Raw genomic sequence first — 19079 nt, 5'->3', positions numbered from 1 at the left:
TATACTTATCAATTTTATTGATAATTCTAGATTTTTAAAGATATCTACATATGGAACAATTTGTTACTTAAGTGAGTTAAATGTATGCAATTACATTTTAAAAGCAAAACATTAAATTGAATATAAAACCAGAAGTATTTGTCAAGCATTCATAATCTTTCAAAATCAAAGTAATGTTTTGAAACTAATTGTAGATGACACAAAACTACCTTTCTACTGTATAACCTTACTTAAAAGTACTTGAATACACGATAAAGTTATGTACAATTTTGGTTCATACATATATATGTCTTTAATTTGCTTGTTCACAAGCATCAATCCAGTCATTGTATACATCCACTGGTTCAGACAGAAAATTTATAGTTGTTTGAAAATCCTCTAAGCATATCCTACATGTTATTCTTGCTGTGCTACGGCCTTTGTCCCTGTAGTAGAAAAAGCATATTAATTTTTTATTATATTTCTCTACTTATTGCAAAATTAAAAATAACATACATTTTAACATCACAACTTTTCTCATGATTACAAAACGGGCAATTAAATTGTGTATCTAAAGGCTCAATTGCTTTTCGTTTTGGTGGCGGCTTCCTTTTTGATTTCCTTCGTCCCATTTTAAGTCTTTTGTAGAAATTTTCAAGATTCTAAGTAACTTTATTTACTACCATATACAACAAAACCAAATTGTATCATGAATATTTACAACCAAATTTTATACTGCGTTTACTCGTAAAAACTCGCCAATGATCGGGTTTATATCTTTTATTTTAGCGGTTTACCAATCAAGCTTTACTGCAGCGTTGCCAAACATTGTTTAACCACTGATATTTACTGATCGTACATACTATTTTTATATTGCGAAATATTACTATATTTAAATATTTAATATATTACCAATGTACTTAATTTAATTATATTGGTTCGTATTAAAAAATAGAGATTAATTTTAAAAACACAGAATACTTTTAAAGCTTGTTAAAAGATTGGCAACTAGTAATTACTTTTCAAATTTTTATGAATATATTGTAATATACCATAAATTTATTTTTAACAAGCTTATTAATACAGTTTAATTGTTCCAGTACATAGCTGTATAAAACTTTTATTTGAAATATAAAAGTTAAAAGAATTAAAAGAGAATAAATGGAAGGAAGTATATATGTGGCAACAATGGTGCTACTCGAAAAAAGGATATACAGTTCGCGTTCATAGCCTGTTCTCGCTCGAAGCCCGTTGGTCGCCATGTTTGTTAAGGGCGAATCGTCCTTGTGAACGGGTAAAATGCCAAAAATATTCCATATATTTTATAATTTGTTTATAACGTGAAGTACGCAATTGTTCTTTGGAATATAATTTTAAGTTTAGTGGTGTTTTTAAAAGCGGATGGTTAAGATTTGGTTAGATATTTTGTGATTACATTATGGTGAGTTACGAATACGTTGGAACTGAACAACATGGCGGCTCTCCGCTCCTTTGTTCGTCATTGCGGTATAGTTAATTTAAATTGTCTGCAAAATATACTTTATTGGTTGTTATTTTTTACCTTTGTCCGGTAATTATTCTATTAAAAATTTATTATTTACCTATTTCAGGTCGAATAATTGATGATTATAATTTATCCTAAAAATTCCAAAAAATCTCTATTTATACGCACATATATCGATTAATTAGAATTGTTTTGGCATCGTCATTTTTATTTATTTTCACTATCAGCTTAAGTATTTGTATTAATTTTGGTTAGATTGAAACTCTGTTTAATTCGGTTTCCATTTTAAAAATGTTTTGAAAGAAATTGAAATGAGCGGGCTTTTTGGTTGTACGATTACGTCACAAATTTGCTTTATTTTTGATGTTATATTTATATTCCGTAGAATGAATTATTTGTTAGACAGTTTTGTTTATAATTCGAAATAATGAAAGTATTTAAGCAAACATTTTGTGACATTTTATTCATGATATATACTATTAATTTGATGTATCATTATAAAATTAAGCATTCTTCTGGTTATATATTTATTTATTTACATATATTTATATGTACATGTGTTTATGATGATAACAATACATTTTGATCAAAGGTTTTCTTTATTTGATAACAATCGAGGCATTTGTCTGACTGTTTTTATTTATTTATTTAATGGCTTACTTCAATTAGTACACTTTTTACCCTATATTTAATTATTTCAGAATAATCAGTGATGAGTGATGATACTCCGGGGGCAGGGCAGGGTGCTCTGCCCTCGCGAGATAACTCAGGCCTTCGTGCCTCAACGGTAGAGCGCCCTACGATGAGATTGACACAAGTAGGAGGTGGACAATATGTTCTGGCTACCACTTCCCAACCTCATGGCACAGTACCATTAGCACAGGTAATACTGAACTAATAGCTTTTATTAAAAATATGTATATATTTGATTAAAATATCAGTATTTCCAAATAATCAAAATTTTAAAAGTGCTTATTACATTTTGTTAATGTTTATTTACATTATTAATTGCAGATTGGCGCTGGAGCTATATCGACTGTTCAAGGGGGCGTAACACGTATTATAAGTATAAATCCTTCAAGAGGTCAAGGTTCACCTCTAAGACCCAGTTTAACCAACCAGTCAATAGTGAATGTTTTGAAATCTCGGGGGAATACCAACGTCCGTTTGCAGTTATTTCAGAATAATGATAACACCAGTGCAAATGTGCAAAATACGGTGTCGCATCCCCGTGCCCTTAAACGGTCATCTTCAACGCCAGAGAAAAAGGATTCATCCTCTGCTAAATATCAAAGGGTGATGAATCATATGATAGTGCGATCTAAACTAGTAAAGGAAAAGTATGCGGAACATCTGTCAGAAGCTTTTTTCTTAGAAACAGGAGGAAACATATTAGATTTATATCAATATGCGAAACGACCAAAAACAACAGCTTATCTGACTTACATGAAGGAGCATGCTATAGATCCTAAAGATTTTGCAGAAGAAAGTTCATCTTCTGCAGTTTCTATACCACAAACAACACCTAGTACTCCGTCAGCTACTGAAGTTACATCTCTTCCAGGGTTGCTTCATAATGTGAGTCATCAAACGCCCAGTACACCAGCGCCAGTTGCTGTTGTTAACTCAGAGCCATCAACACCAGCTGTACCAAAATCCACACCTTCATCTGTAAATAGTCAAGAACAAATAGTTGAAAAGGCTAAGCAGGAAGCTTATGTAGTTCAGAGAATAGCTGACTTACAGAAAGAGGGTCTTTGGTCAGAGAAGAGATTACCAAAAGTACAAGAAATGTCTAGAGGTAAAGCCCATTGGGATTTTCTCTTAGAAGAAATGGTTTGGTTGGCGGCTGATTTCGCACAAGAAAGAAAGTGGAAAAAAGCTGCAGCAAAGAAATGTGCTCGCATGGTTCAGAAGTACTTCCAAGACAAAGCTTTAGCTGCTCAGAAAGCAGAAAAAGCTCACGAACAGCATCTTCGTAGAATAGCGGCATTTTGTGCAAAAGAAGTTAAGACATTTTGGGGCAATGTTGAGAAACTTGTTGAATACAAACAAAATACGATACTTGATGAGAAACGAAAAAAAGCTTTGGATCAGCAGCTTAGTTTTATCGTAGATCAAACCGAAAAATACTCCCAACTTTTAGCTGAACGAATGAATAAATCAACCGCCGAACTTACGTCCAGTAATATATCCCCGCGGTCTAGTTCAAGACATCAGTCGGATGATGAATTTGATCCTGATACTCAAAGTGACGAAGATGATGAAGAAACGATAGAACAAGAGGAAGCTGCGATCGAAACAACTGATCAAACTGCCGAAGTTGAAGCGTTACAACGGGAATCTCAATTAGAGCTTGACGACTTACTTGAAGACGACTTTCTTAGAAATTATTTATTAAACAGAGACAATATTCGAATGAGTGAGTCAGAAGATTCTGATGATGATAAGGAAGATAAAAAAAGTAAAAAATCTGATTCTGAGAGTACTAGTAGTAAGCAAATAAAAGAGAAAGAACATGAAAAAGAGCTCAAGTCGGATTCAGAATCTGAAGAGGATAATACAGAATCTGAAACGGAAAGTTTGGAAGAGATGGAAAATTCCCAAGTAGAAGAAAACCAAAGCTTAAAATTACTAGTTGATGATTCTCACAAAGAAGAGGGAGAAAAAATAAAGACTGATGAGAAAGACGACCTTATAAATGACGCCGCGGCAATAGCAGAGAGCATTCAACCCAAAGGTAATACCCTGTCTTCCACTACTGTTTCAACAAAAATACCTTTTTTGCTAAAATTGCCGTTAAGAGAATATCAACATATTGGTTTGGATTGGTTGGTAACCATGTACGAAAGGAAATTAAATGGCATTCTTGCCGATGAGATGGGTCTAGGAAAAACTATCCAAACGATAGCCCTTTTAGCTCATTTAGCTTGCGAAAAAGGTAATTGGGGGCCCCATCTAATCGTAGTTCCGACTTCTGTTATGTTAAATTGGGAAATGGAATGTAAAAAGTGGTGTCCAGCTTTTAAAATTTTAACATACTATGGTTCTCAAAAAGAGAGGAAACTTAAACGAACTGGTTGGACTAAACCAAATACATTTCACATATGCATAACATCATACAAGTTAGTTATTCAGGATCATCAGAGTTTCCGAAGAAAGAAATGGAAATATTTGATATTGGATGAAGCACAGAATATAAAAAATTTTAAATCGCAGAGATGGCAGCTTTTACTTAATTTTCAAACGGAGCGTCGGCTGTTGTTAACTGGAACTCCACTGCAAAACAATCTAATGGAATTATGGTCGCTGATGCATTTCCTAATGCCCAATGTATTTCAATCCCATCGAGAATTTAAAGAGTGGTTTTCAAATCCTGTCACTGGAATGATTGAAGGGAATTCTGAATATAATGATAGTATTATTAAAAGACTGCACAAAGTTCTCAGGCCTTTTCTTTTAAGGAGGTTAAAATCGGAAGTTGAAAAGCAGATGCCTAAAAAATATGAACATGTTGTCATGTGTCGTCTATCTAAAAGACAGCGCTTTTTGTATGACGATTATATGTCCCGGGCCAAGTAAGTATCCACGGAATATTCACTTGAACATGGCTTAAATTATTTATCTATTTCAGAACTAGAGAGACACTGGCAAGTGGTAATTTACTCAGTGTAATTAATGTCCTTATGCAGTTAAGGAAAGTGTGCAATCATCCGAATTTGTTTGAAGTACGGCCTACAATATCACCATTTCAGTGTGACAATATAAAACTACACATTCCATCAATAGTATATTCAGCTTTAGAATATGATGTATTTAAGGTATGTTGACTATTTTTGGTACTATGCACAACGGTTTCACGTACTCCATCGTACCTGTTCATAAAAAAAATACGTTGTTTTATATGATCGTTTGACAATATATTTTTGCTCCTTAAATATTTTAAATTAGATGATTATATTTGGTTTCACAGATGATTTTGTAGTTTATTTACTGCACTGATCTTATCTTATCCGTATTTAACTGTTGATTCAAAACACGGTTTTTTCAATTTTGGTGTTCACATATATTAATCAGTAATTATTTGGATCTAAAATTAAACAAATTCTTAAATTTTTCACTATTTATTCCTTACATTAATGAAATAATTTAAATATATTTTATTTGTTCTAGCATGTGAATTTATATGGTATGAATTTACTGCTGATAATGCTAGAAATGCACCTTGGTGCTTATCAGTGTTATCGAATGCGGCAATCTGCAAAAATGGACATTGCTTCGGGACAGACCATTGACACTAAACCTCCATGTCCGCCGTGCAAATTGAGTATGAAAGTTAAAATCCGAGATCAGGTTGATATCAAGCAAGAAGAAAAGAAAGAAACAATCATAAGACCCACCACTCAATCTAATGTGAAAATGAAGGTTTCTGGTGTTCAGTTGTTAACTCAGGGTATAGTAAAAAGTAAGTTTGATCCATTTCTTTTTGTTAAATTTTTTTTAAATTCCTTAATATGATGATAAACATTACCAAGCTCTTGATATGAGGTTTTCTCAAAATGATGGCTTGAGGCATTTGTCTGATTTTACAATTCATAAAATAAATTTTACCTTGTAAATTATAGCACAGCAAAAATACAATAAATATTTTTATTGTAGCTATTCCTCTAGTAAATATTTCACAAGCTACTGGACAGGTTCAAGTAGGCGCTCCGATAAATGTATCATCTGTTTTAAAACCTGCTGATAAGTTATCTGCGAATTTCGCACAGTTAGTACAAACACCGACGGGAAAGCATCTGTTATTAACGTCTAATCCAAATATTACAGGAAACATCCCAGTTACATCAACATCTGCAGGTAATCTTTGATTGGAATTATATAGAGACTCTTTAATACTGTTTTAATATTTTCTAAGGTGGTCAAAAATTCACATTTTTATCTAAACAGCCCATATCAGCAACAGGAAATACTCAGCCTATAACTAAAACTTACTTTAAGTTGCATTTGCCTTCTGTTACTTCTGGAACAACCACTTCACCCTCGGTAGGTAAAGTACAATGCGCCTGTTTCCTGTTGTATCAGAGACTAAAATTGATCTTAAACTATTTTTATAGAATCCCACTGCCTCAATATTAGCCAAAGGAGAGGACGGTTTGAGACCAGTCACTTCAAATTATTTAGGACAATTATATTCAAAACAAAACAATTTAGATGTACGGTGGAAAGGGGACGACAAAAAAAGTGTCCAGCCGGTAAGATATATCATTTCTTAGTTTTTTCTGGAAAGCTCTTGATTATTTTCTTATAGGATAGTTCAAGAGTTGAATACAAAAGAAGACTGCAGCTTATGACACGTATCAATGAGCGACGATGTTCAGCTCTACCTCTTTATGGTAAAGATTTTCAAGATGTGATAAAAATATACAAGCCGAACCAAATCGAACCTTGGTCTGGTGGATATATCAATTGTTTAAATACTTTATTCTCTAAGAATATTGATGAAAGTACAGATTTCTTATATAATACGTTATATACTCCTGAAAGACGAATTGAACAATTGAAAGATATTTGTGATAGGTAATAAAATATCTGGTTTACAACTTTTTATATTTCATTATATATTATTTTTAGATTTATTTTTTATGTACCTGCCGTCAAAACCAACGAAGCTGAGATCCGTGTTTGGCATCCGCCTCCGAGTGAATATTTGATGCGCAAAGAGGAGAAACTATTAATTCAGCGACTATTTTCGAAGCCAGCCACTCCATTGCATCACATAGCTTCAGCAATGGTTACCCAATTTCCAGATCCCCGCTTAATTCAGTATGACTGTGGAAAACTACAAACACTTGATAAACTTCTGAGAAATCTTAAGAGCGACAGTCATAGAGTTCTGATATTTACGCAAATGACGAAAATGCTGGATGTATTAGAAGCCTTCCTCAATTTTCACGGTCATATTTATTTGCGGTTGGATGGTACAACTAGGGTGGATCAACGACAGGTTTGTTATTTTTTCACCATATGTTATCTTTCGTTTGCTAATCTGGCTTGTCCATTTTAGGTGTTGATGGAAAGATTTAATGGGGATAAAAGAATATTTGCTTTCATCCTATCGACGCGTTCCGGTGGTGTTGGTGTTAATTTAACAGGAGCAGATACCGTAATATTTTATGATTCTGATTGGAACCCTACTATGGATGCTCAGGCACAGGATCGATGTCACAGAATTGGTCAAACTAGAGATGTTCATATCTACAGGTTGGTTTTAAATATTGGGAATAAAGTAATTTAGTTTTTCCTGTTCTTCAAAGGTAATTTATTCATATAGATTTAAAACACTAATAATTTAGCCACCCACTCACCTAATAAAAATATTTTTAGTCGCGTTAGAGAGTTGATTTAATGGTTAAGCCAGTTTCCTTAAATTTTTTTATTGTTACTTCAAGTGAACTATTGACCAATAGTTTACTAACCAACTATTAGGATTTTGATATATAGTCTATCCAAGTATTTTATTATGAATTATTGACGTTATTAAATCTATATACTTACATATTGTGAAATATCGATTTTTAAGAATTTCATAATTTTTTCAATGATTTTGCCTTAGGTGTTAAGATTTAACATTAAAATTTCTGAAATGAAACCAATTCTGATACTGTTATTCGCTTAATCACACCATAAACACAACAGAAAATGATCTTTTGGAATCCCCATACTTTTGACTGATGACTAACTTTATATCTAGAATGTTTTATATAGTGTTCAATCTCGCTATGGTTTCTTTTGATATACTGTACTATCTGTAACAGGTCAATTGAAAAGCCCCCAGCCTGACACATAGATGACGCTACGAGAATTAAATCCATGTTTTTAGTTAGCTCTAACTCTCAAAGGATGCGTGTATAAATTTGACAGCTATCAGATCATTAGTTTGTCAATTATAGCATTTTGAGTGAAGCAACTTTTGTTATTGTGAAAAAATTGATAAAAACGAATTTCGCGTGTTGAAAAAATATTGCTTTTTGAAGGGAAAAAATACAGTTGAAGCAAAAACTTGGCTTGATCCCAAGTTTCCGGACACTGCCTCAGGAAAATCAACCATCAAGAATTGGTATGCTAAGTTTAGACGTGGTGAAATGAGCACCGAAGACGGTGAACGCAGTGGACGCCAAAACGCAAAAGAGTTGTTACCGACGAAAACATAAAAAAATCCACAAACTGATTTTGAATGACCGTAAATTGAAACTGAATGAAATAGCAGACACTCTAAAGATATCAACGGAACGCGTACATCATATCATTCACGAATATTTGGGTATGAGAAAACTCTGTACAAAGTGCTCGCACTTTGTGCACGCACACACAAAGTGCGAGCTCACTTTTAACTAAAAACAACAACGAGTTGATGATTCGGAGCAGTGTTTGAAGATGATCAAGCGTAATAAACCCGAGTTTTTGCGTCGATATGTGACAATGGATGAAACATGGCTCCATCATTTTACTCCGAAGTCCAATCGTCAGTCATCCGAGTGGATTGCACACGATGAACCCGCTCCAAAGCGTGCTAAAACGCAACAGTCTATTTTGGGCTGCGCATGGAATAATTTTCATTGACTACCTTGAAAAAGGAAGGAGCATCAACAGCGACTATTACATAGCGTTATTGGATCGTTTGAAGGACGAAATCGCCGAAAAACGGGCGCATTTGAAGAAAAAGAAAGTGCTGCTTTACCAAGACAATGCACCGTGCCAAAAATCCATAAATTGGGCTTCAAATTGCTTCCTCGTCAACTGTATTCTCCTATCAGCTATTTCCTGTTCTCAGATCTCGAAAGACTGCTCGCTGGGAAGAAATTTTCGTCGAATGAGGAGGTGATTAACGAAACTGAGGCCTATTTTAAATCAAAGGCAAATAGTACTACAAAAATGGTATCGAAAAGTTGGAGGATCGCTATAATCATTGTATCACCCTTGAAGGGAATTATATTGATTAAAAAAATACTAATTTAACCAAAAAAATGTGTTTTACTATGGTAGGTTGAGGACTTTTCAATTGACCTGTTATGTAAGTCATTTATCATCAGGAAAAACTGAGCTTACTTTTTCGCAACTTTATTTTACAGCAAATGCTTCTTTTTACCGTGAATAATAACAATATTTATTATGTCATCATTTAAAAGAAGCAAATTAAAAGTAACTTACCAAGCACATTATTTCTTAATATATAGTGTGCATGAATGTTACATACATAATTTTATTTATTTATTTTTTCTCTCAATATATCTCTTATATCCAAAATCTTAACTTAACAATACTATTTTTAACAGGTTGATTAGTGAAAGAACAATTGAAGAAAATATTCTTAAAAAAGCGAACCAGAAGAGGTTGCTTGGTGATTTGGCTATTGAAGGTGGAAACTTTACAACAGCATACTTTAAGAGCGTAAGTTTTTAAAATTAATATATATACTTATTACATACTTATTTTCTTTAATTATTGGAATTAGTATCACCTAAATTATATGTATTTACAGAGTACAATACAGGACTTGTTTACAATTGATCAAAATGCGGAAACGGCAGCACAACGGATGTCGGAAGTTATTGAAAGCCGCAAAGAGAAATCGCAACTTCCGGAGACGGTATCTATTCAAGGCGACGAAAAGACTGCAATTGGTGCTTTAGAAAATGCACTCGCAGCGTGTGAAGATGATCAGGATGTTCAGGTATGCACTTCAAATTTGAGGTAATTTGATATGTATTTACTTGAATTTGATATTTTTTTACAGGCGGCTAAAACCGCAAAAGCTGAAGCTGTGGCAGATTTGGCAGAGTTTGATGAAAATATTCCATTGGATCAAGAGCCTGAAAAAGAACCAGAAATTAGTAAGGCTGAGCAGGAAATTAACAATATTATCGAAAAGGTAATGTTTCTTAAATATATATGTGCCTAATTTTAATATAAAATTACGTGTTTGGTCAAAAAAAAGCATAGAATCAGTCTCAAAGGTTACCATAATTATTTTTTCCGGGGTTGTAATAGAGTTATAAACTATACTCTGTATGTATCAAACATCATACTTTTTTTTAGATAAGCATAGTGTATACTGTACAGAGATGAACTGATTGTTTGGTGTATCGTGTTGTTTGATACATTTCAGGGAACTTTGTATTTAAGTGTGTACATACTTTTTCTATTTTAAGAATATGAATGTGTCTCTGAAATGTTCTGTGGGCAATGGAGTGTTTAAGGTGGGAAGGATCTCTCTGTGCTGCAGCTCAATCATCTCATATCAATAGAAGTTTTCAAAATGAAAGCTTTTTCACATAAATTAAAAAAGAGACAAACGGCACTCAGACTTTGGCTGTGATAAGGGAAGCCTTCGGGGTTAAACAGTATGTAGGAATACGAAATATTTTGAGAGGGAACGTAAGAACCGAACTGAAAGACGACTTCAAGAACTTCGTTACAAAAGTGTTGATTTTTAGGTATTAAGATGAATATGCAAGAGTGAAACTTGTTAAAAGTGTTCATATTTTACATAGTCGGTGAATTTCTCATGATGATGGTTTGGTGACACTGCTTCAGCTTGCAGTGCTTACTTGGTACCGTCGGATTTTTTTCTTCCAAATTAAGTAAAGCTTGAAAGGGGCCAAAAACGCTTCGACGCGCTCCCTAAAGGTGTTTTCATCTATTACTTTCACGGATTAACGTTACAAAATATGTGTTGGGTTAGGGGGGCTTACTTTTAGAAAGTTAGATAGGGATATATTTAATTAATTCTATTAATCGTACGTTATCATAATTGTCGTTTATTCATGCGACGATCAGTGCACAATTGATGAAAACGTCAGAGAAATACATTACAATGGCCTAAGTTATGACATGTCTCAAATGAAAGATAAACGAATTTCTCAGATTTCTATGACAGAACTGACCTTTTGGGTAGAAGACGTAGCGAACAGTTTCCTAAAGGTCATAGAAAGTGATCTGAAAAATTGAGTAACATTGTCTGAGGTCAGAATTATTGCGGCCAATCCCCAACTGGCGATATTTAGTGAAGAATATTCGAAGCCCTGTGGCACCAACAGCAAGTCATTTATTGAGAATTAGACACTTCCCCGAGCGGTAGCTATGGATTGATGATGATTAATAGCTCGTTTATTAGCAAAAATTATTTGGAAAGACCTGGAGAATTTCTTTCTGAAAAAATTCATCTTGTAATTACTAAGCACAATATAAATGGTTTAATGATTGCTAGCAACAAAAAGAAAACACTCATAAACCTAGTTAAATTTGTTTAATCTACATCAATTTTATTTGTTTCAGTTATCACCCATCGAAAAATATGCAATGAAATTTATAGAGCAAACTGAGTCAGCATGGTCGGCCGAACAGTTAGCAGCAGCTGAACGACAGATCGAAGAACAAAAACGGGAATGGGAACAAAACCGGATGGCCGCAATGCGACAGGAAGAAGAACGAAGAGTACGTGAGCTCGAACAGGAAAGTGATATGATCACGTATACACGCGAGGACGCAACAAATCAGGTTAGCACTAAAATTAAAAAGTTAAATAGGTCTCATAAAATGTTAATGAAGCGACGAAATTTGAAAAAGAGGACTAAACTTTTAAAATCCTCCAAAATTAAAAAAGTTCCTAATAATTGTAATATTAAAAGTGAGGGTATTGATAACTGTAATATAAAAAGTGAGGCTAATTGCAATAAAGATAAAAGTGAGGAAGTGATAGATTCAAAAGAAGAGACTAAAGAAGATGGTATGCTTATTAATAATTGTGAGCTTAACGAGTCATCTTTGGATAGTAACATTTCTGAAAGTGATTCAACAATTGCTGAAGTTAAGAATTCCAATACAAATAATTTTGATCATAATTCGCCTAGAACTAGGTCACGAGGTACTGTTGCTATTAATTTATGGACGTTAGATGTTAGCCCGATTTTGCCTGGAGTAAAACCAATAAAGAATGCCAAATATAATAGTTCTTTTAAAGAAATTTCCGACAGGGAGCTTAGGAAACATATTAAAAGGAGAAGATCGTTATCGGATGATGAAGCAAAGCTTTCTGAAGAGGACTGTATTAAGAAAGTTAGAAAACGCGGTCGTCCTAGAAAGGAAATATTTGAGGATGTGTCAGATAAAAGTTTGGAATCAAACAATTCAAATGTAGATGAAACAGATAATAATATTAATGAAACAAATAACCTCAATGATGGGGAATCTGAGTTACTCAATATAAATCATGAAGATGAAACAGATACAGAGGAACATAACAGTTCAGATGTAAATAAAATAGACAACACAGTTACTAAGTCTCGTAAGAAGATCTGTACAGTGATTTTAAATGACATCATGGCTGATGGGCAATTTAAAATACCACCTGTGGAATCAGATAATTTGGTTGACCCTGGAATAAATGACGTTAATGATTTGCGTCAAAATGATGTCAAAAATCAAGGAGATAGTAGTAATGGTAAACAAGATGTTGCTGATAAACAAACTGAAATTCCTCAAGAAGATAATTTAAAAAGTGAGATAAATGGTTTAAATGATAAGTCGAATAAATTAAGTTGTGAAATCAATAATTGTGAGATGTCGGACCAAAATAGTCTCAATCTGTCAGAAGAAGACAAAAAATCAGATGAGTTGGAAACGCCTAAAGAAAATATTGCTACGAATATTTCTCCACCTACGAATTTAGGCAATGGAATCGATGATGTAAAATCCAATAAGAATTCTATTAACTTTAAAATTCCCGAAACAAGGAAATCTTATAGGAAGCATAGTAGTAAAGGTGTAAATAGGACTTTAGATGCTTGGGTAACAAGATCGCCTACGTCGCCTACAACAAAATGTTTAATGAAAGATGAAACAAATATTGATCTTGAAATAAATGAAGAACACTCTAAAGAATCTGGTTAAAATAAATGTCTAAAATTGTGTATATAAGATGTCAATGTGAATATGATGTGATATATAAAATAGTTATCCAATTTGTATATACTACAATATTAATAGTTTAGTTTTTTTACAGGATTATTAATTTTTACTGTGAGTAATTGTAAATTATATGGTGTGAAAGTGTACATGTAACGTTTGTTATAAACGAAAATCTTATTTGTTTGATTGGTTGATTAAATGTTTAATATTATTTGTTGTTTATTTTGGTGTCTCGTTACTTTCCTTTTTACTTTTTTGTGGTAAATTATACTTTTGGATACTTATCAGTTTTATAAGATAACATGTGACAAGGAGGGTAACTGGCATCTCAAATTTTGTGTACATACATTTTACACACAATCTGTAATTTCAACAAATGTAAAGTTAAAATTTATTTTTCGGGCATTGTCGAGTCAACACAAACAGTTTTCTTATACTGGCCATGTACATATTTGAAATAAGACTAGTATAATGACTTAAAAATAATTTAAAAAAAATAAAGAAGTTCTCTTGCAAGTGTGCTCGTGTTTTATTTTGCGGAAACGGACGCGGGTTTTGGTGCCTCTTTGCTCATATGTCCTCAGCAGTGCAGGGCACCAAAACTTTGCCCCGCTGGACATGAGCAAGGGGGCTTCTTTATCAAAACCTGCGACCTTTTGCAATATCCCCCTATTTTTATCTGTAGTGTTGTAGTAAAACTTAAAAGGCAGGTAAGTTAATTGTTCTTAAATTTTGTCGATGTGTTAAGGTCGCAGGTTAACGCTTATATAAAAACAATGGAAAGTTTGTTATAGAAATGGTTGAATTGTTTTCAGGTTTGGGTATCAGATAATACAATGGAGCAAATGCCGGTGAGTACCTTTATAATTTTATATCAACATGTTTGGAAAATAACATCTTACATGTTTTATATATTCAATTACATTATTAACATATTTTGCTATTTAACTTAAAAAATATGAAAATCAAAACTTAATCGATTTATTTAAATTATGAATTTAAACAAATAATTTGTATTTGTTAGATGTGGTGTCCCCCTACTCCTCCACAACAAGATACCGACGTTTATATGGACCAAACAATGTCATTTTTATACGACAGCAACATAATGCAGGAGTCACAGTTACCTCCTATTTACGTGAAACGAGAAGCTAAACGAAGATTGGACGGAAATTATGGCATTGATTATAGACGTCCTCTAAAAATACCAAGAAAAGAGGAGGCTTCAAATGCACCAAAATCACTGTTCCATTCTCCAGCGTTAATGAAAATGAGGAGGGATTTGAAATTACAGAAATATCATGGCGTGATTAGACCTTCTATATCGATACCTGGAAAGCCAACTTCTTCAAAACCACCTATTGAACAATCTGTTTATCATAATTGGACGATACATGAAGATATGGCTTTATTGAAAGTCATTCAAACATTCCAAGGTCTACCTTTAGATCTCATGGTTGTGTCACCTGGGCAAACACCTAATTGGGATTTTGTGGCGGACTATGTTAACACTGTATCAATTACATATCGTTCCGCTAAACAATGTAGACAAAGGTAATAAAACATTTTTTTTATTTAACAATTTTGCATGCATGCTTAATTGCTACAAAAACCTACATTTGTCAAAATATCAATGTGATCTAAGTATTTTAAAATGTTTATCTTATATTTTAATTTTCTAAAGGTACGAAGGTCATTTAATGCATCGTGAAGAGGGAAAATATGGATCGTTAGATAATGCAATTAGAAAGAAGAAGAAATCTGGACAGCTACCAAAGATGGCATTACCAAATAAGTCAAGGCCACCTATGAGAACATCACAGCTGTACACACAAGATAATAATTCTACTTTCTCGCAAATGCTAGTTAACAGGTTAGTTTCTATAAATACAAAATTTCAAATAAATTGCTCTCATGATATTTACTATTATGTAGGTTTGATATATTAAAGTCAATAACGAATAAACGCATGCCAACTGCAAGAACTGTTGTGAACAATCCATTGATGAATAAAAATAAAAATATGCCATTATTAAACGACTGCGGTATCGACCTGGAACATCCGATTTTACCTGTCGAAGTGGCAGCTAGAAGAATTGAACGTTTAGCTAAGGAAAAGAAAACCGCTACGCCAGAACAATTAGCTAAGATACAGTTGATGAAGGCTACTCTTCTGGCCAGTCAACAACAACAAGCTCAGCAGAGTCAAACATCGTCAGTGGTGGTAACATCAGGAACATCAAATCAAGTGTCTCAGTCTACTTCTGGAGTACCATTAGTTACTATACCCACAACACAAGTAATAGTTTCGCAGTCACCTGCGGCTACCACCGCTGCATCCGTGGTGACTACTACACCAGGAACTTCACCAAGTGAGTCCATTTACTTAATCGGCAATTTGGTGTATATTTTAAATATTTTGTTATTTAGGTACGTTGAGACCACAAAGGATTATTGCCTCACCTCTACAGAGTTCCACGGTGGTATCTGGTTTAAGTCCAGCTCAGCTTCAAGCGGCCACGCAACGTTTGATAGTAACTGCTGGAGCTGCTGGTCAAGCTAAAGCCGTCGTTGGAAATACTGGCGTCTCTAGTAAACAATTGAGTCAAGCCCAACTGCAAATGATCCGTCAGGCGTCGCTGAAGTCACAGTTAAGACTAGCTAATAATTTGACTCCGGTACATACTAATTTTATTATTTAAACCTGTAGCCCTAATACGACAATGTTTTTTTATAGGGAGCAAAAACCTCTGTAACCATAGGTGGCCAGCAGGCTGTGGTACAATTTACTCAGGCACAACCAAGAGCTCAGTTTGTCAGACAAGGAACTGTTACTGTTGGTGGAAAGACAGGAGTAACACGAACGGTTACCGAAAGTGAAGTGGCTCAATTACTTAAGAAGCAACAGTTGCAGCAACAAAAGTTGGCCTGTGCAAACGTGGTTCAAGTAAGGAAAATGGTGGTACTTGTTCTCCTAACTAGGTTTTTTTATTGTTTGCTCTAATTTCTTTTATAGGCAAGTAATTCCGGTGGTACTATCCATGGTTTATCTCCACAAGTTTTTGCTCAAGCCATTCAACAAGCCAGCACTTCAGGTACTCCCGTTGCCACATTAGTTAAAGCTGTTTCTAGTTCTTCAGGAGGTAAGTTGTATTCATATATATATTTTTTAATAATAATGTTTTTATGCGTTATGTCTTTTAGCTACTCAAACCGTGACTATTCCCGTTACTGGCGTAACTTTAACTCAAGGTGCTAAGACAATCGCTCCACCACTTAAGTGTACTACACCTCAACAGTTTAGGCAAATGCAAATTCAACAACAGCTCTTGACTCAGAAGAAAATGGCTGGCACGCAAAAACTTATCACTCAAGTAGGGGGGAAGAGCAATGTTCAAACTCAGTTGATAGTTGGGTCAAAACCGTTACCAACAGCAATGACCGTTCACCAGTTACAGCAAGTTATAAGAACACCATTAAATGTTTCACAGGGCCCGGTTGTCTTAACGAAAGGCACATCAAGAGTAATACCTGTTAACACGGGACAAGGCACTAAACAGACGATTCAGGTATATTTTAACCTTTTGTTCTTGAAAGTTATTGACATTAATATGGTTTCGTTATTAGGTTGTAACGGCTACGTCACAAGGCTTAGGGACAGCTCTGAGACCGCAAGGCTCCACTCCAATCACAGGAATTAAACTTCAAGGTGCTACGAGCACTTCGCAGCAAGCTCTGTTATCACAAGTATCAGCCGCGTTAAGTCAAAATGTAGCTGTGAGACAGGTTCGTGCTTGAACTTAATTTTTTTAATGGCATTATTTTTAATGTATAATTAATTCAGAATAGTCCTGTGCGTATTCAAACAGCGAGTGGTCAGCCGATAGTAGCTGTAACGGTTCAATCACCTTCGCAAAACGCCCAATCACAGTCTCCAATCCCTGAACAAGTAAGTAGGTTTTTGAAAAATAACCCCAGATAAAATAGACAGTTGCTTGGAATTTATTTCTGTTTCTTATCCAAATGTGTCCTGTCCTCCTAACTATAGTAAATTAGTATATATATCTAGCTTTTCAAACACACATTTAAGAGTTTTTACCTTTGTAAATATATTTTATCTGAATACTGTTTCCAATGGTATACTCTTAAAGCTCAATCATTTTAAACTATTAAGTGCTTGCATGAGCATTAAGATGATTGAGGATCATGTAAATTATGTAACTTATTCGTTTATGTAAAAAAAGTAACATTAATTTATAAGTAAATTTATTGAATACTATTATCTTACGCGTGTATGTCTTATCTACAGTGTGATTGAAAGTCTACAGTAGATTGATTGATCTAGATTAAGTTTTTAGAACTGAAAATTATAAATTGTGTTTAGTTACTGTATATTTTTTCAAAATAATAAAAATATTTGTGGAATTGTTTTTTTTTAAATTTCATATCATAGGTAAAACAAAAGAAGACTTAATCCAACCACACTGTAGATATTACAAAAGTGAGTGATGAACATAAAGAAATGTTACTTTAGGAATATTTATAATGGTACCCATTCCTTTGTTTGTTACTCGAGTAACGATGAAAGGTGAAAGTTTAATATGGATTTTTGTGCCCCGATTTTCTTTTGTATATTATATAAAGGGAAATTTAGTTTTTTTCAAACTATAAACTGTGCTGTGATATTGGAAACAATATGAGACGATGTTTTCATGAATAGTATTATGTTGATTCTGTAGGTTCATATATATATGTTTATTTGATTATTTTTTATTTAAGTAGTAATTTTATATATATGCATTGGCGTTAATGTGTTACGTTTAGTTAAGATAAATAAAACTAAGTTTTTGATACACTCGTTGTTTTCGTTTTATTTTTGTTGTGTGATTTTGCTCGTTACCTGAATATAACTGAAAATTATTTTTTCAGCAGGACTAAACACTCTTCTAGAGCAGAATTAAAATTAATGTAAATTATATTGTTAATAAAAATGTTAAATAAATTGGTGTTTTATTTGCTGTTGAGGTTTTTGAGATATTAGTGATAATTATTAACTACAATTGCTTATGGGTTCAACGACACGCTGCTTTGACGTAAATTAAATGTATCGGGATATAGTTTGGGTTTTAATGTATGGTGAGGATTGGTCCACTACACTAGTAATCTAAAAAAATTGGCAAGTCTGATCACGTTATGAAGATATTTATTTCAAACATACGAATAATACAATCAAAGTTATGGTTTATCTTTTTTGCTTCATGTATTAGGAGTCTTTCTAATGTGTCTAAATAAGGGTAAAAACGAAATGCGCTTAAAATTTGATTTCTAAATTAACATTTTAGAAACGAAAAGAATAAATATAGAATAAGAAGGTTATTTCAAATTCCAAAAATAAGTGCTACCACCTCATACAAATAATCCGAATATTAAATTTACAGTGTGTTCATTTATTATAAGAGTTCTATAGAAAATGAGTGCTATGAAAAAGAAAAAATACAATTCAGTAACTAAGATATATTTTAAAGTCTCCTTTTACTAACTGTGGGTTTATCTGGACTGGGCCTAAAGTTTAACGTGGGCTCCGAACCACGTTCCTCGGCATTAAGCCTACCCCGACTGGCGATTG

The 19079-nt window shown here is 33.6% G+C and overlaps 2 protein-coding genes across 2 annotated transcripts; one reads left to right on the top strand and one right to left on the bottom strand.

Moving 5' to 3' along the window:
- LOC143190061 (transcription elongation factor 1 homolog) lies at positions 1-632 on the bottom strand. Its single transcript, XM_076394142.1, has 2 exons — positions 496-632; positions 1-425 (listed from the first exon to the last, which is right to left on the bottom strand). Exons 1-2 carry the CDS (start codon positions 609-611, stop codon positions 293-295), a joined length of 249 nt encoding a protein of 82 aa, XP_076250257.1. The 5' UTR covers positions 612-632; the 3' UTR covers positions 1-292.
- dom (domino helicase) lies at positions 567-18455 on the top strand. Its single transcript, XM_076394141.1, has 27 exons — positions 567-895; positions 1080-1420; positions 2185-2366; positions 2498-5061; positions 5118-5304; positions 5657-5948; positions 6143-6343; positions 6402-6529; positions 6601-6738; positions 6795-7063; positions 7118-7490; positions 7551-7747; positions 9820-9934; positions 10026-10217; positions 10281-10415; positions 11822-12043; positions 14269-14304; positions 14478-15007; positions 15138-15326; positions 15389-15825; positions 15884-16131; positions 16191-16400; positions 16470-16596; positions 16658-17022; positions 17081-17239; positions 17298-17402; positions 18383-18455. Exons 3-27 carry the CDS (start codon positions 2196-2198, stop codon positions 18389-18391), a joined length of 7599 nt encoding a protein of 2532 aa, XP_076250256.1. The 5' UTR covers positions 567-895; positions 1080-1420; positions 2185-2195; the 3' UTR covers positions 18392-18455.
- The last annotated feature ends 624 nt before the right edge of the window (positions 18456-19079 follow it).

This window comes from Rhynchophorus ferrugineus, unplaced genomic scaffold (genome assembly GCF_030347505.1).
Source record: "Rhynchophorus ferrugineus isolate W39M unplaced genomic scaffold, kcgeb_rfMv2 rfM2, whole genome shotgun sequence".
Taxonomy (NCBI): Eukaryota; Metazoa; Arthropoda; class Insecta; order Coleoptera; family Curculionidae; genus Rhynchophorus; species Rhynchophorus ferrugineus.
The sequence above is the reverse complement of the archived record's forward strand: the minus strand, read 5'-3'. Positions and strand labels throughout refer to the sequence as shown.

Excerpts from the sequence above, each read along its gene's own strand:
- dom (XM_076394141.1), top strand. The coding sequence starts at position 2,196 with ATGAGTGATGATACTCCGGGGGCAGGGCAGGGTGCTCTGCCCTCGCGA. Across the intron at positions 5,305-5,656 it reads TAGAATATGATGTATTTAAG|CATGTGAATTTATATGGTAT; the intron begins GTATGTTGACTA and ends TATTTGTTCTAG. Across the intron at positions 5,949-6,142 it reads AACTCAGGGTATAGTAAAAA|CTATTCCTCTAGTAAATATT; the intron begins GTAAGTTTGATC and ends TTTTTATTGTAG.
- LOC143190061 (XM_076394142.1), bottom strand. The coding sequence starts at position 611 with ATGGGACGAAGGAAATCAAAAAGGAAGCCGCCACCAAAACGAAAAGCA. Across the intron at positions 426-495 it reads AAAAGTTGTGATGTTAAAAT|GGACAAAGGCCGTAGCACAG; the intron begins GTATGTTATTTT and ends TTTCTACTACAG.